Source organism: Carassius carassius, chromosome 41 (assembly GCF_963082965.1).
Source record: "Carassius carassius chromosome 41, fCarCar2.1, whole genome shotgun sequence".
Lineage (NCBI taxonomy): Eukaryota > Metazoa > Chordata > Actinopteri > Cypriniformes > Cyprinidae > Carassius > Carassius carassius.
In genome coordinates, this window is record NC_081795.1 from 18647816 (window position 1) to 18665918 (window position 18103).

At 34.9% G+C, this 18103-nt stretch overlaps 1 protein-coding gene across 1 annotated transcript in view; it reads right to left on the reverse strand.

Moving 5' to 3' along the window:
- Window positions 1-18103, reverse strand: part of gbe1b (glucan (1,4-alpha-), branching enzyme 1b) — a 174252-nt gene that overhangs the window by 123389 nt on the left and 32760 nt on the right. The window contains exons 2-3 of the mRNA XM_059533431.1: window positions 3717-3886; window positions 1021-1136 (exon numbers count right to left, since the gene is read on the reverse strand). Of these exons, the coding sequence (XP_059389414.1) occupies window positions 1021-1136; window positions 3717-3886 (286 nt within the window). The remainder of the gene's footprint in view (window positions 1-1020; window positions 1137-3716; window positions 3887-18103) is intronic.

The following is an 18103-nucleotide window of genomic DNA, read 5'->3' on the forward strand; positions in this document are numbered from 1 at the left end:
TGAAAGTAAAGTAATGACAACTAAAACTTGTAAGATCCAAAATGTGTTTTTTTTTTATGTTTTATGGCATGCCAACTTCTGTGGCTATTTTCATGGCGAGAATAATGTATGGCTAAATTATATCAGGTTTTTAAAATTTATTTTCGCTAAACAAACTGTATTTGGCTTCACCATGTTAAAACTCACTTCAAAAGCATTTCCAAATATCATCACAAAATGAATCAGCATTAATTGGTTTAATGCAAATCTTGAGAAGAAATGCAATATGATGAACATATTTAATTTGGTTACTTAGACTTTCAGTGGAGGGACAGAAATTGTTACACATTTCTGTGTTTCAAAAATTAAGCACAATCTTAAAATTTTGAACGACAACATTCATTCTTTGATGAACTACCTCTGTATCACCGGCTAATAATGAAAAATAAATCTAAAGTATTAATTAATTTTAATATTACAGTAATTTTAACATTTACTAATATATTATTATAATTAAAAGTTGTATCCGCTTTCTTTATTTTGGACATTTTGTATGTAACTGACCCGGTGCCAGTGTGGCCTATAGGTGATGGAAATTAGCAGAGCAAGTTATTACATTTTTATGCAAGATTACTTTTAACATGCATGGATGAATTGTTCACAATAATATCAAGAATGTGTGTTAAAGTAAATAAAGTCCATTCAGCTTGTTGACTTTAATTGAATGTACAATCTCGAACTGAGTGAAGAGTCCAACTGATCCCGCAGGACCGTGCTTCAATTTGTTTAAAATTAAAGCTCTGAGTTTTAAAACCTCATGGGTGTGAAACTCCAAATTGGAGCTGTGTTATTAAAAATATGCTGCTGAAGACCAGCAAATGGCTTGAAAGTCACACCTGTTGCTGTATCTTTAACATTGACATGCCATCCATAAAACGGCTGAATATTAAAGCCATCTTGACAGCGCATAAAGGCTTCATAATACCTCAGTGCCTCATTCTGGCTAAAGAAGTAAACAAACCAGCTAATGCGTCTGCTCACCTTCAGCTTGGAGTTATGAGTGACAGCAGGTGTCTTGTCCTCTTTTGGGGGTATGTGCAGCTCCCATTTCCCAAACTCCTTTTTAGTGTAGGGATGTGAAAAATTATCCCAGCCATCTATTAAAAGAAAGGAACTGCAGTTAAAAACTTTCCCTATTCGATACTTAATATCATTGGGGCCTTTCGCACCGCTTTAGTTCCAGAACTAAATGTACAGTACTAAACTACTGGAACAATTTTGCGCAAACTATTTCCCAGTACCATTTAAAGGGTTGCATTCACACCGACCGTGTGTAGGACGTAAGCCGGTCGACAACGATGTCATTTGTGTGCAACGTTCAACAACATTAACAAAGAATAATAACGTTAACAACGTTTTTATTGTGTCTCGTGGGTTTCACAATAATGGACATGGAATGTCGACGTATATGTAAAGCAATTGAAAGAACGGAAAGGAGGACTAAGAATCTCCAACGACAACTAGCAGTGCTACATTTGTTACAAGTGCCTGCACTTCAGCGTCCATATATTTATCGCTGTTTATCATAAAATAAGTTGACACAATGTTTACAGTATATTACCCGGCGTTTTAAATCATGGCGGGTAAGGGCATTTTCGAACACGTCTGGCCAATCAATGTCTACTTACATCATGGTTTGTACCAGCTGTGCTCCGGAGTAGGAGCTAATTTGGTTCTCGAAAAAGGCAGTTCGGTACTAAAAATCACACCAAGTTCCTGCGGTGCGAAAGGCCCTATTGACACATTCTATGAAGAAAAAGTGAGTGGTTCTTGTCTGCACAAAACTCCTAATGTGTTTGGTAAGATCACACTGTATGCCAATTTGGTAATTCAAGTTTAATATATACACATTATATAATTTTATATAAAGTAAATATACAGGTACCAGTATGTTGGTGAATTTTTGACCACAGCTGCCAGTTTTTTTTTTTTTTTTTACTGCAAATTCAACAGGAGTTGAATACTTTAACAATCTGCATGATCTGAATTATAATTCATGTCTTTCGCACACTTTATACCAAATTTTAATAATTAGTGTAAGAGGTTTGTTCTAATACTGAGAAAAAGTAATAGTGATGCTTATAATAATAGTAGTAATGCTTATCAATCTGTTCCTAAATTTGCATTCACTCTAAAAAAAAAAAAAATACTAAAAACCATGTTTATTCAAATGCAAGTTCTGCAATGTGATCAAAGACTACAGAATCTGGCCTGCAGTCTGTAAAGTCTGGCTAATTACTTCTTTAAGAAAAAAAACCTGCACTTCCTAATAACTAGAAAAGACAAGCAAATGCCTTTAAATCCTGCATTCATGCACATTCTTGGTGAGAAGTCAGGCTGAGTGAATGAGTTAGTGAGTCTGTGCATTCGGTTTTGTAGGCAATTCAGATAGCTTTGAAGAGAATCATTTTTTTTTTCTTAACCTGAACACACACACACACACACACACACACACACACACACACGCGCGCACACACACACACAAACGCACAAACACACAAATGCACACAACAAAGATCTGTCAAAGGAAACAAACAAAATGTCATTTAAAAATTGACATAAGACATAAATGAATAGGCAGACTAACTCTTGTATGATTTATGAATTCTGCAAAGGAACAATAATTCAGTACAATAACAAAACTTTCTGAATTGTGAACAGTGTCAAAGTTCAAGAGGTTTGACAACCCTTTATATAATGCTTAATTATTTGCACAGTACAAAATCTGAAATTAAATTTTTATTATTGACATAAAACGGTTGCATTTTAAACTTAGTTCAGTATAGTTTATACTGTAATAATATTTTATACCATTCAAATTATCATTATTGATGTACAGTACATTTTAATTTTACTGAATATACAAAATCTGAAAATAAGGCAAATATTTTACAGTACCTTATTATTTACAAAAGAACTGTTGCATTTTAAGCATAGTAAAGTATAGCTTAATATTTCAAAGCCAATTAAATGTGGTTGTTATTGATGTACTGTACAATGTTTTGCATATTACATTTTAATTTTACTGAATATACAAAATCTGAATATAAGGCAAATATTTTATCTTATTATTTACGCAAAGCTGTTGAATTTTAAGTGCAGTACAGTATATCTTAATATTTTAAGCAATTAAAATGATTATTAATAATCATTAAATCAAATACTTTATTATTTAAAAAAAATATTTGTAGAAAGAATTTTAAGTGTAGTACACTATATCTTAACATTTTAACACATTAAAATAATCATTATTGATGTACAGAGTATTAAACTTGTACAGTACATTACAATATATTTTTACTAAATATACAAAAAGCAAAAATAATCAAATAGTTTACCATTTTATTTTAATAAAACTCTGTTGCACCTCAAGTGTATTACAGTATAGCTTAATTTTAGGAAATGTAAATAATCATTTCTGATACACATAGTCTTATACTTGTATTTTAAATTCTAATTTTACTAAATATATTTAAATGTGGTAAGGGCAACAAGACATTTAGCTGAACTTTAGATTCTTAACTTAAGTTTTGGCTGAAGTTAACTTAAAATTGTATTTTTGCTTAACGCCTAATGGAACTCGAGATCTAACAAAAATCACTGCAGTTCTACCCGATAGGAAGATGGCAAGTGCCTAGGGCTTTAGGGGAAAAGCTTTAGAATGAGAAAAGACATACTGAAATCTCCAGTGAGGAATAGAGCCTCGGCGGCCGGGGCCCACTCCTTAAAGATGAGGCTGTTGTCTGGCATCCGCTGTACTCCGTAACTCGTATAGCTGCGTGTGAACTGATCAAAGCCTCCTTCGGCCTCCTCAAGGAGAGTGAGCTGCTTCTTAAACAGCCCATACCTTCAAAAACAAAGCCAAGGAAAACTTCTTAGCAACCATGGACAGAATAGATGCTGTATCTCACACATTAAAAAAGAAAGTTCCACAGCTGAAAATCCTATGAAAACATTAATATGCGTAAAATCTGTGAGCATCTGCCATAGTAAATATATCATATCAAAAAGATCCTATGGGCAAAATACAAAACAAGTATATCCCAATACACAAGAAAACAAACCAAGTGAAATCTGAATGGCTGTTAACCAGTTTATTTGGCATTCCAAAGCCTCATCTGAATTATTTAATAAGTTAATATTTTATTCTATTATAAATGACTCCTATTGAGCAACCCTTGGCAGAACAAACACATTTACCCTCAGGATCATCTTTGAAATCTCAACGTTGAGTTCACATTTGAAAACAGCCGCCCACTCATGTATATTGATGGAGGTTGCCATTAACCTGGCATCTTCAACACACTGCACATTATATGATACAGAGACACTAAACATCTAGTTATGTGTGCTATTCTTTGACTTCACTTCACTTCTGTTTTCAATATCATCCACCTTCTTAGAAATATGGGCACTGAGCCAGCAAAGTGCTGCCAGCTGCCCGCTTTTCTACAATGGAGATAAAGTTTACCTCCCACCTTCTGGCCTTCAACAAAGGTATGCCACAAGGCTCTGTACTCCCCCTACTTCACTTTTTCTTGTTCACAAATATGATAGCTTCAATTCAACGCATACCAGCACTGGCTGAGTGATGGTATAACAATGCCATCTGATAGTAAAAATGTGTCTGCAAGTTTTACTATTTACAGCCAAATTTATTTATACCATGGTACATATTTGAGATGGTTTTAGTTTTTTTTTAGCTCAGGTGTTTTATAATATGAAAAATTTATTTTTTACACTGATGCTAAACATAATAGTTTATAATAAATATTTTGGTTTGCCTCTGCAAAGTAATGATATAAAAATGTAATTAGATGAAATAAACTTTCTTTTTTTAAAGAAATTAATAATTTTATTTAGCGATGCATTGAATTGGTCAAAAGCATCAGTGAAGTCATTTATGTTACAAAATTTCCACTGAAATATTAAACAGCACAACTGTTTTCAACAATGATAATAATTTGTAATGTTTCTTGACCAGCAAATAAGCATATTATAATGATTTATGAAGGATCATGTGACACTGAAGACTGGAATAATGTAAAAATATATTTTTTAATATATATATATATATATATATTCCAATAATCTTTCACGAGTATTCAGTCTTGGTAAATTTTGGTGAATAAATTATTCAAACCTTTCAACCATATTCATAAATGAATACTGTGATATAAATGACTCATGCTGTGATATAATATTTCAGTCATATACAACTCCACAGCACAGTTCCTGAAAATAAAATACAATATCAGCTAGAAATGGATAAAGCAATCATCTGATTTGCTAACCATAAGCTATGAATGACCTTTTTGAGGTCACGTTATTCTTCTACTCTTCCCTGTCTCCACCAACAGCCAATAAATTGCCATAAGACTACTTAAAATTCTTAGGCAACTATACCTAAAATGGCACAATCAACACAAACCATTTCATCAGGAAGACACATCAGACATGATCTTCTTCAGACAAATCAAGGAAGTGTGGAATCAGTCAACACCTCCTTGTTCGATTCTGCAAAGCCATTACATTCTAAGGTAATGTGTGTCTCTGTGTGTGTGTGTGTGTGTGTGTGTGTGTGTGTGGTATAGAACCCCAGACAAGCCAACAAGAAAAAAACCTGTAACATATTGTTATGTGAAAAAAAAACCCATCTACACACATTATTGACTTCCAAAACACACTTAAAAAACAACACCATACCAACTGCTGTCGACCTGCAATAAGCCCCCAATCAATATACACACACGCGTGTGCATGCGTGTGTGTATATTGATTGGGGGCTTATTTACACACGCACACACACATATATAATTATTATATATATATTTTTTTTGGTCCTGTCCCGTATATGTTTTTTATATTGCGCATTTGGGTCCTGTAATTACTGTAATGTTACTGTTATGCGTTATACAGAAAAGCCACCCTCCTGTGTCATTAAAGATGCCATTATATTATATTCTATTCTGTAAGTTTCTGTAAATGACAATGACATTTAACATGACAAAAGCAAATATCTTGCTTAATAAACGTATTTTACGGTACTTCAGAGCTAACAAAGAAACCAGCTTGAGTTTTACTTGTTTATCTCTAAACAACCAATACTTCGGTTCCAAATCTCTACATTAACAGTGACTTAACATCTGCTTTTGAAACGCAAGTGCTCACAACACACTTGAGAACAGAGTGAACTAGATGGCTAATTCCCATTGTTTAAAACAATCAATAGCATTTAAGATCCCCTTTGCCACCTGCTGCTTACCAGTTTCCCTGGTTGGATGCAGTCGCTACAAGAATTAAATGTCGACTCTAAAAAGCTAAGTTCTCAGCGGTCTGTCAAACGCCTACCGCATTCACCCACAGGCCAATTTTCTGCGATAAAGCAACTGGAACTCATTCGTTTTCAATAAAAGCTGGTCGTTTCCGGCAGCATGAGCAATAATGTTGTGATAAAGCTGAGCCCAGCTTTCTTCAAATTTCCAGCAAATACCAACAAATCTAAAACAGAACGGCCCTTAAGTTCCACTACTGGAGATGTTTGTTGGGTTGAAGAGGAGGCCAAAGCTCTTGGATAGTACCCGAAGATTAAAAGGGCAAGCTGTTCCAGTCTGACTAGCCAAAATATGTCTGCATTCTCAATGTGAACTTTAAGTCTGAAGAGCTGACAGGCCTGCCATGGTCGAGCAGAACCCTTGGGGCTTGTCCATTTAGGTCCCAGACACCTTCAAAACAAATGTCCCATGACGTTTTCTGATTTTCAGAACTCTTTTGAATACATTTTGATGCTGTTTAAACGTGCTCTGGGCAGCTGTATGGACCCCAGGCTTGCTCGAGGTTGATTTTACCCTTAAGGATGCGGTAAACACATTTAGTGGTGTTTGCTTGAGGCAGACTGTTAGTGGGAGCCATTTCATAAGAGATGTGGTCGAGTGCTTTTTTGAAATTTTAAAAATGTGACGATACTATCATTTCTACCTAGTATTTTGAGCCCTGTTGAGCAGATTCTTAAAAACCTCTGATTGGCCATTGTGTTCATGTGCTCAGGTCTCTGATTGGCTACAATGATCATCCCTCAAAAAACATGTTATAAATACACATGTAATTTCAAATGTAATTTAGTGTGTGATCACATCACAATACAGTAAAAATTCGGTTACACTTTATTTTAAGGTGTCCTTGTTACATTGTAATTATGCATTTAAGTATTGAGTAATATTAATTAACTACATGTACTCACTATATGGTTAGGATTTTGGTTTGGCTTAGGGTTACTTGCATGTAATTATGCATAATTAATTGTTATTATAATAGTAAGTACATGTAACTTGTAATAAGGGCAACTTAAAATGAAGTGTTATAGTGTGAAAAATGTTCATAGTGTGAAATATAGCTACAATTTGAACTTAATATAGAAACTGTTTCCATTGTAATTTTCAAATGTAATTTATTCCTATACATTAAAAACTGTTATATTGTTAAGCATTACAATTTAAGAACAACTGTTTTCTAATTCTGAATGCATTTGTGACCCTGGACCACAAAACAATAGCCAAAAAACATTGTATGGGTCAAAATGATAAATGTATTCCTTTTATGTCAAAAATCATTAGGATATTAAGTAAAGATCAATTTCCATGAAGATATTTAGCAAATTGTCTATCATAAATATATCCAAACTCAATTTTTGATTAGTGATATGCATTGGGGCTGTGCGATATGGACAAAAAAAACTATCACGATTTTATGATCAATTTTGCGATTTCGATTTTAAACACGATTTTGACACACACAGACATGCTTTACAGTCATAAATGCATTCAGTATAAATTGTAAACATATTTCCAAAAGAAAACCAATGAGAGCTTTATCAAATGTCTCTAGAACAGACATAAGTCAAAATAATCACTAAGATGTCAAACAAAATGTCTAGACATATGGAAAAAAATAAAATAAAATAAAACCGTGTTCAAGGATTTTTTTTTCTTCTTTTTTTGCCATGCATTGGTCATAGAGCTCACTGTAGCGGTGCCTCAGGTGTTATATGTTTTGCCCAATATATTTATTGCCCAAGGGTCACATGCACTCCATCTGCAGTGTGTATACAATAAGTTATGTGTAAGCAGTTCAGAAGCAGTAACGAGAGCGCATTATTGTAAGGCGAAAGCATATTAAAATCATGCACGAGCGCGAATCTATTCACTCGCACCAGTGATGCGTGGGTCAATGTATAAACAACCCACACCCGATCAACGTTTTCAACTAACCCGCCCGCAACTCGGACCGCAAAAAAATAAAAATATAATATTGTACCCGACCCGCTTCCTGGCCCGCATTTTTAAAAAGCAGTAAATGCTCATCGTAGCACCATTGGGCCATAGGAACGTAGGCTAAACTAACTAGGCAAAAAAAATAATAATAATGAATAGCTCGTGCGTCATCTTCATGCCAGTTATCCAACCAATAAAGTGTAGGCCTATGTATTTCAAAAATGTGTCTAGTCTAGGACCCGACCGACCGCGACCTGAATATCATAAAAAATATTTTTGGATGACTTGTAACCGCGGGCAACCGCGAGCGACCGCAGGCACCCGCTCATTTTGGATCAACCCGCGCATCACTGACTCGCACGCAGATTTCCTTTGCTCTGTTAACAAAACCAGATGCGCGTGCTCAGATCATAGACTGTATAAGGATCAGATATATGCTGCCTTACAATGTGTCTCCTCTCGCTCAACCTGTGTCCTGTGCACTCACAACTCTCTCTGTGCACACGCGCAAGATATTAAATCTTTTCGCACCTTAAAACCTTTTCTGTTCTCATCTTTTTACCGCGTGCAGTGTGAACGTTCTGTTCCGTTAACATGGTCTCGAAAAAAAAAGGCTACGCATCACAGACAGTGTGTGAGAACCTGGAGTTAGGGATATGCCCAGTCTGCTCTGTTCTCGCGCTCCACTCAGGTGCGCTGCATCCTGATTGGTTCAGATAACATACTTCGGGAGGTCGGGGCTGCAGAAAATCGTGCTGTAAGGCGATTTAGAAATCGCGCACACTGAAATCGCGAAATTTTATTCCGATTTCGATTAATCGCACAGCCCTAATATGCATTGCTAAGAATTCATTTGGACAGCTTCAAATGTGATTTATTTTTTGCACCCTCAGATTCCAGATTTTCAAATAGTTTTCCAAATTTTTCAAAATCTCCACCAAGTATTGTCCGATCGTAATAAATCATACATCAATGGAAAGCTTATTATATATATAAATCTCAATTTTTAAAAATTGACACTTAAGATTTGTTTTGTGGTGCGGGGTCACATTTTAAAAATATTATTTATTCAAGTGATCAAAGCTGAAATGTCAGTACCATTACTCCAGTCTACAGCCAACATGATCCTTCAGAAATCATTCTAATATACTGATTTGCTTGCTGATCAAGAAAATGTTTGAGAAACCTTCTTATACACACACACACACACACACACACACACACACACACACACACATATATATATATATATATATATATATATATATATCTGAAAACCTTGATACATTTATTTCAGGATTCTTTGATGAATAGAAAGTTCAACAGAACCACATTTATTTGAAATAGAAATATTTTTTACAATTATAAATGCATTTACTGTGACTTTTAATTGATTTATTGCATCTTTCCTGAATAAAAGTATTAATTTCTAAAAAAAAATATATATATATATATATATATATATATATATATATATATATATACAAATCTTACTGACCCCAAACTTCTGAACAGTAGTGTATATAAGTAGTGTAATAACTGAAACCTAAAGTTAACACAGCCCTTTCAAAAACACTGACCTACAGATTAGGGGTGTGCCATATCATACCATCCACAATAAAACTGGTATAAATTTTTACATGACAAAAAAGTTTTGTATCACGATATCAGTGATATAGCGACGCGATGATGTATGGTGGATATACGTTCCCTAACGCGCACAACAACACCACAAACCCAATAGGTGTGTTCAACTTGAAGCAGCGCTGCGCAGACTGATCAGTGTGTGACAACAAAGTATCACAAGAGGGGTTCTAGAGCATATTTGAGTGCACACTCTTACCTTTAAAAACAGGCGAGGAGCATTTCTTTTGTAAAGCGGCGTGGAGAGAGGGGAGGGGTCGGTGATTTCAAACGACTGACTGAGGCCAGCGTAAAAAAATGGCCTGTGCGTTGTTTCCAAAGCTCATCAGTTGCACGCATTTTAAGCCTTGCCAATTTAAACATTCAAAACAGCTAAAGCATTCAAGCAGAAGACACGGAAAAACTCAAGTGAGGGTTTGCGCGCCGAGTTTGGTGTGCACACAGAGCCGTGCAAACACCAAACCGAGCTCTTCTTTGCTTCCTCCTGTGTCAGAACGAACTAATACACCTCGCCAGTACATGCAAGCACAAAAAGACATGAAAAGCTTAATTCAGCACCCATGCACTGTTCGGTGCGTATAGTGTGCATGCAGAGAGCAGCCTCTACAACCCTTAAACACCGAATTGAGTTTTGTCTTTTGCTCTTGAAACAACAAATACATACAAAATTGTCACCTCAAAAGTATCCTTGAAAAAATGGTCGGTTATGTGTTAAGTGAATGTAAACAGTTGCGAAAGAAATGGAATGTGTATCATTTTGAATGTATTATCTCTTAAAATGACCGCGCTCTTTACTGAATTACTTTGTAGTTTTAACAAGAATTAATCTACATTTAATGTATACAGTAAAGACTCTGCAATGCTATTTACATTTGATTATTCCGTTTCTGTAACTGGACACCTACAAACTTATCTATTCTTGAAATATTGTGATATAATTTTGAGGCTATATCACCCACCCCTACTACAGATTATCCATAATAACAGGTACACTGCTCACAGCAGGCAACTTGAAGTCTAACAGTAAGTGTCTCCAAATTTTCTGCGTAATGTTGTGAATTAATTCCATACTTTGATAACTGGATGGCTGAAAGGGAGGAATTCACAGACACAATGGACCACAAGAGGGTTTCACTGTGCTGTTAGTCTAGTGGTTACTGTTAGTACACTAAAGCAGAGCATGCTGTCAGCATGCTAAAGGGCTTTCTCAAAACTTTGTGTATCCCTGTAGATCTCCAAAACCACTGGAAATCACACAATGAACAAAATGATTCTCAAACTAAATCTATACGAAATGTTGTATTAGAACATAATAATTGCAGATTAGACAAATCTACAGAAAAACTCAAAAGCAATATCTTGCATCCTTCAATGAAATGAATGGCGTGCTTTAACCACAGCCAATCAGCAGCACAGTGCAAGTAAATCTGATCGATTCACCAATGAAGTGCGCTTGACAAGAAATGATGCATGATGATTAATCATTTGATATAGGCTATTCATCTTCATGTGAAATCACAATGAGGCAGTTTAACCTGTGGCATCTGGTTTTAAAGTTTTAAGCCTTTCAACATTTCTCTTAAGTTTAACAAGCACAGAAATATTATGATATGAATACAAATGTGCTCATATTTGGTCAGTGTCAAGCACAATTTTTTTGGGAGAGAGAAGACCCATTTTTCTTTTCAAACGTTAAAAGAAATTAACATAAATCAATGCACATATGGACAGCACCGAAACAGTGTCATATTTAAAAAGGTTACTGGCCTGCTAATCCATAATTCGTCTTTGACTGCTCTCGTTATGAATGAGAATGAATGATTTAACACTAAAATGCAGCATAATCCATGTTAAAAGTGAGCAGGAGACGAAAGAGAGAAACAAAAATTCATACAAATGTATAATTTACAGTTAGCATTACAACATTTAAATCATAATGCACATTACATTTTGGACCCCAAAGCAATGTCTATGGGCTAAAATAACTTTTCTTTTAAATTAATTTGATGTCTGATTAACAATCTTATCATGATTGATTTATGTCATCATAATATCACAATGTTGTTATTGTTTTTTTTTAATGATACATATGTTAAACACCAGAATATACTGTATAATGTACTGTACAGAATGGTGAAATTAAACTGGGATTAGCCAATCCAATCTTTGCTTCATATCTTTGCTAGCCAAATACTATGCTATGTTAGCATATCACAAATAATTTAGCCTTCACTCTCAGAAAAAAAGGTACAAAAACTGTCACAGGTATGGTACCCTTTTGTACCTGTATTTCGGAGTGTATTTCAGACTACTGATCTCCTTTCTAAACATTTTAGTGTAGTATCTACTAGCTGATTAACCTGCTTTCTTAGAAAAACTGCTAACTTATTGGCCTTCTAGACAAGTTATTACACTGCGATGATTAATTATTACTTTCATATTATCATTTCTGCAAAAGCTATTTTGATTATCTTAAGGTACATTTTCATAGAGGAACAAGCTTTAGGGTTTTAGTTGGTCCTTAATATTTTGTAAATTTTGAAATCATTTTAGATTTGGTCATGAATACTTTCTTTTCACAGATTTTACTCACAAATTTGTGTGTGCATAAAGTTATTAGACCCATTGTGATACTTTCGTAAGCAGCATACTGATCTACAGACGTTAGAATACACTTGCTACATGTCTCATAAAACATTCAAATATGTCAATGCCTGGGAGTAAAAGAAGAGCAGACATACAAAAAAATGTGATGACGTCAATGTGAACTTACTTCAGTCTGGATTTCTGTGCACACACACCTGATGAAAGCACATAGAAAGCACATCAGTGTATGAGTACTGAATAGAGTTCTGTTATGTGTATTATCATGCTTGAACCGAGAAATACACTCTAATTGTCAAAATGTCAGTTTTGTCTGAGTATTCATGTAATCACAGTTTTTTAGGTTTTGAGTGAATGTAAACAGTTTCAAGAATACCAGATGTGAGTCAGTATACTGAATCTGTGCATTAGGTCTTAAAGTGACAGCAGCCTAATATACCTGCTACTGCCTGAATAAAGTTAATCAAACGACAAAAGAATAAAAGGGAATCACTCACTAATAATTGCACAGATTATTAGTATTTATGCCAACATGGGAACTTTACATATAAATTTGTTCTTGAAAGGTCATCCAGATATGATTTCTACATATTCCGTTGCTCCTAATTATTATTATTTTATTTTTTTTCATAAATGAAAAATTGTACTATGAATCATGATTTGTTTGTTTGTTATATGATGTCTAAGTTTATGTCTAGTGTTTTATAATTGAAAAAAACTATGCAGTGGTATGTTTACTGACTAAATAGTTTGTAGAAGCCTTCAATACTATTGGGAAATATATTTTCTTATATTTGGGGGGTGGGGGGGGTGAGAAAAATCTCAGAAAAATATTTGCAGGAGTCTCATTTTTCATGATATTTTATTCAGATTTGAAATAGAAACTCATGAGACATGTGGCTTTCAACCCATTACTTTTCTAGATTGCTCCAGGACTCATTTCAGGTATTTTTATATAAAATAAAAAAATATTTAAGAGTGGTAAAAAAAATTCAAGGCACTTCAGTGTCTATAACTTTTAATATTTTTGAGCATTATCAAATCTGGTTGATAAAAAGTGAAGCCCAACCAGGTGGTAACTAGGGGTGTAACGGTAAGCAAAAATCACGGTTCGGTACGTACCTCGGTTTTAAAGTCACGGTTCGGTTCATTTTCGGTACAGTAAGGGAAAGAAATGCAAACATTAAACTGCAGGTTGTTTATTACTATAAACTTTTTTTTACAATTTGTTTACACTTTTTTTTAAAAATAATTTTTAATAATATATATATACAATAAAAAAAAGAATAATAAATTAAATACAGCTGCAAAGTTCTCCACTAAATAAAATACTCTCAGTCTCAAACCAATATCATATAATAAAATATAATGAAAAATATAAATAAATAACTATGATTACAGTGCAGAATTACCAATCCCAGCTTGTATGCCTGCTCATATTTAAACAATATATATCACTTTTCCAACATCAACAGTTTCAGTTTTTAGATCTGTTCAGATTTCGTGATTGCGTTGGACCGATCGGAATTAAGAGCAAAGGTCTGTTCAAATCCCGACGGGAGCTGTGTTTGAATTACAATAATTTTTTCCTAGTTGTAGTGATGTTCACACTCGCGTGATGCCTTTTGAAAACCTTAGGCCGGTGACACACTGGCATATTGCACCTGTCAAACATAGTCTATTTTGCCTAGGCTTTATATTTATGCTCAACATGAAGTATAGATATTGTTGTAGTGAAGACCTCGGCGGCCTCCCTCTATGTCATCTACAGCAGCAGCAGCGCACCAGCGCCGCGTCAGGCACGATTCTGGTGTGTAAAGACACAGAAAACGCGAGGCAGCCGTCATGCAACTAACACACAGCAGAAACGCCCACACCACGCAGCCAGTGTGTCACCGGCCTTAGTATCAGCTGCAGGGCGGGATTTGCGCTGAACGCGGAGACTTCCGCCACTTAATATGTTCGTTTGGAAACACGAAATTGTACCTATGTTCAGAGTACAAAATATTGTATTTGGTACACACGTGCACCGTACCGAAAGCCCTGTACCGAAACGGTCCGGTAGGAATACACGTACCGTTACACCCCTAGTGGTAACCCTTTATTTTAAGGAGTTCTTCTTACACGTAACATGTACTTACTATTATAATAACAATTAATTATGGATAATTACATGCAAGTAACCCTAAGCCTAACCCTAACCATATAGTAAGTAGTACATGTAGTTAATTAATATTACCCAGTACTTAAATTTACTTAAATTTTACCCTGAATCAGTAAAAATATTAAATACATCTACAGCATAACAGATTCCAGGACTCCCAAAGGCAAACACAAAAGCAAACATCTTATAGCTATTTGCAAGGAAATGAATCTGAACCCTCCCGGTCCATGCCGACTGTCAAACTTCAGCTGCTCTGTGATTATGAGAGTCATTGGCATTATAAGAAATCAGTGTTTGAGGAGTGGAGGGGGGGTTGGCCTACTGTCACACCATAAGGCAGTGATATTCTCTGCATGTCCGCAGGCTTGTGTCCCAGATGATTAGTGTCTAGAGGAGAGATCAGAAACTGCATCTCAATCAGAGAGTCAAGGTGACTTCATAGGAAGCTGATTTCCAACATTGTCATTACCGAAACCTGAACATCAGTGAAATCAGAACTTCAGCATACCTGCTTATTAGTAATAATGAGTGCAAATGACTAGACTATAGATGTCCTTTCTAAAGCTGAATGTCTGCTTTTTGATTTTCTTTCCTCTGTGATAAGTTTGTTGTTTGCCACATTGTACGACATTAGTCTGGTGAGGTTAAAGTCAGGGCAGACTGACAGCGTTGACTGGACAATCAATCGTGTCGCGTTTTAATATCACCAAAATTAAAATGGTAACACACAAACCCAAACAAGCTCTTGAAGTGATGCAAAGGTTTTTCCTGGCACAGAAAACAAATGTTTGGAGAGATTTGGCTGGGCAGAACAGAGTTTGTTGAGATGGCCGTGGCAGGGCAGCCACATTTTAGGGCTGTGACCCAAATTCTCTGACACTGTCAGAGGTTTGTCAGAGGCTACAACTCCTCAATGGGAATTATTTGGCAGTCAGTGAGCATGTCATGGTAAGAAATCAAAGTGTGCCTTACAACAAAAGAAATCTGTTATGATTCCGGAAATTAGTCAAAATCACGTTCAGAATTATAGTGTGTGCCAGACTTTATAATATTCACAGCGGACATCATCCACTCTAAATAAATATGCAGACATGGAGTGAAAGCTTTAAAAGAAAATAAATAGCCATGAATAGCTTTTACCAAAAAAAAAAAAAAGATAATTTAGTTGGAATTTCATTGAAATCATACATACAAGTTTCTGATTTGCTAAAAATTGCAAGTCCGACTTAAGCATCAAAGGGTCATATATACAATAGAACCAAAATGGCAGCAAAGATAGTACGGCACCTTAACACATGACTAAGTATATTTTATTATTAGTCAAGGACACCTGGAACCAAATTTACAAAGCATTCTTCTTAAACTTTTCTCATATTTTGTATTTCTTTAAAATACTTCTTAAGAATGCACTTAGCCTATTTTTTATTTTGTTTTGTGTGTAGGCAGAATGAAAAGACCAGCTGAGTTTTTAGTTTTTTCTTTTGTTTGTTTGTTTCGATACAATTTTGCAAAATTATATTTTAAGCCTGTTATTTTAAGAAAATATAATTTCAGAAAAATATTCTTTAGAAAACATTTGACAACTTAAGAATCCGTCAAGAAATGCACATCTTATTGAACCTCCTTAAAAACTTTTTAAAAAGTTTGCTTTTAATACCTTTCTTAACTTTTTTCTTAAAGACAAACATTGTTTACATGTCTGTATGGTGTTTTTAATATGCTTAAAGACAAACTATAAGGCTATACTGTAATGTCTCCAGAGTGCATGTGAAGTTTTATCTCACTTTTAGGGTATGAGCCAAAACATACTGTTTTTGTGTTTGTCCCTTTAAATGCAAATGAGCTGGTGCTCCCGCCTCCCTTTTCAGAAGAGTGCGGAGCTTCAAGAGCTCATGCTTGCTGGCATCCCACTGGTGTTACAGTTTAACTAGTGGTGACCAAGTTACTGACTTCACATTGCTTCCAAATGCAATTTTAACTACCACATTCCTATTTAAGTTCATTTTGGTAGCACATGAAGGCAGCATTAGTGAAAACAGACAGAGACAATGGTAGCTTTAGTGACATTAGCCTTACAGAGAGCTATTTTGGAAAAAAAAATATGATGCGTGATGCTTACTTTGTCTGTAGTCTGGACGTTTGTGCAGAAAGCATTGGTATCTATCCCGCTTTCCAGCACTGAACTGAACCTTGTTTCTGAGGCAGTCCAGCGTAAAATCATTAGCACAAACATATAATGCTTTTCATTTTTTTCCAGGACATTTCCTTCAAAAGGGAATTTAACCACCGTGTCCTCAGCGGTCTATGGAGACTCATATGTTTGTTGATGAATCCCAACACACGACACTTGTAATAGCCCTTTGGTACTGACAGCGAGAAAACAGTAATGGCGGACCGCTGTTTCTCACTCAGGACTGTCTATGCTAATAAGGCAGAGAGCATCACAAATGTTTAGAACTTTGCAGAGTATGACATCATAATAGGGAGAAGTCTGGAACCGCACATTTAGAGAGACTGTTTATGATTTATTGGGAATTTAAAAAAAAAAATGTGTGGATTTTTACCATTATAGGCTGCTTGTTTTCACACACTGTGGCCACAGAGCTGTGTTCAAACACTTCATAAAAGTAATCTTTGCATTCTATGGCACTTTTAAAACTGCAGTCTACTGTACCAGTGACAGTCTCAAAAATGTGGTCTGAAACCACCCGTTTCCTACCATCACATGTAACAAATGAATACCATCAACTAGATGGAGCTTTTCATACCTTTAGCAAAGCAGTTTCTTTTTGATAAGATTGTTGATTTTATAAGATAGCTCTCTGAGATTGTGAACAGGAACATGGTTTGTGTAACATTAGCAACACATTATTAGCTGTTTGATAAAGTCTAATTTAGTTAGTTCACTCTTGCTCTTCTTCTTCGGAATTAGTATCTAGATCAAACATACTATATGGCTGAATTAATCCAATATTGCCATTAAGTAACGGTTACGAACTGGTGACTGAGTTGAGGCGGGAACTCATTTGCATATTAATTTGCACATTTTCTCATTCCAAAATACAATCAATAACATTTTTAAAATAAAGTGGCTTTTTTCTATCGGAGAATGATCCTCAGCGTAAATGCACTACAGGTAAAAAAAAAAAATCATGCTCCAAATTTCAATTTTGTGCTACCCGATTATTATAATCACTGTTATTTGGGGTACTATTAAAGTAATAAATTATATATATATATATATATATATATATATATATATATATATATATATATATATATATATATATATATATATATATATATATATATATATATATATATATATATATATATACATACATATACTTTAAAAAATTGTCAATTTTAGCAGACAATTTGC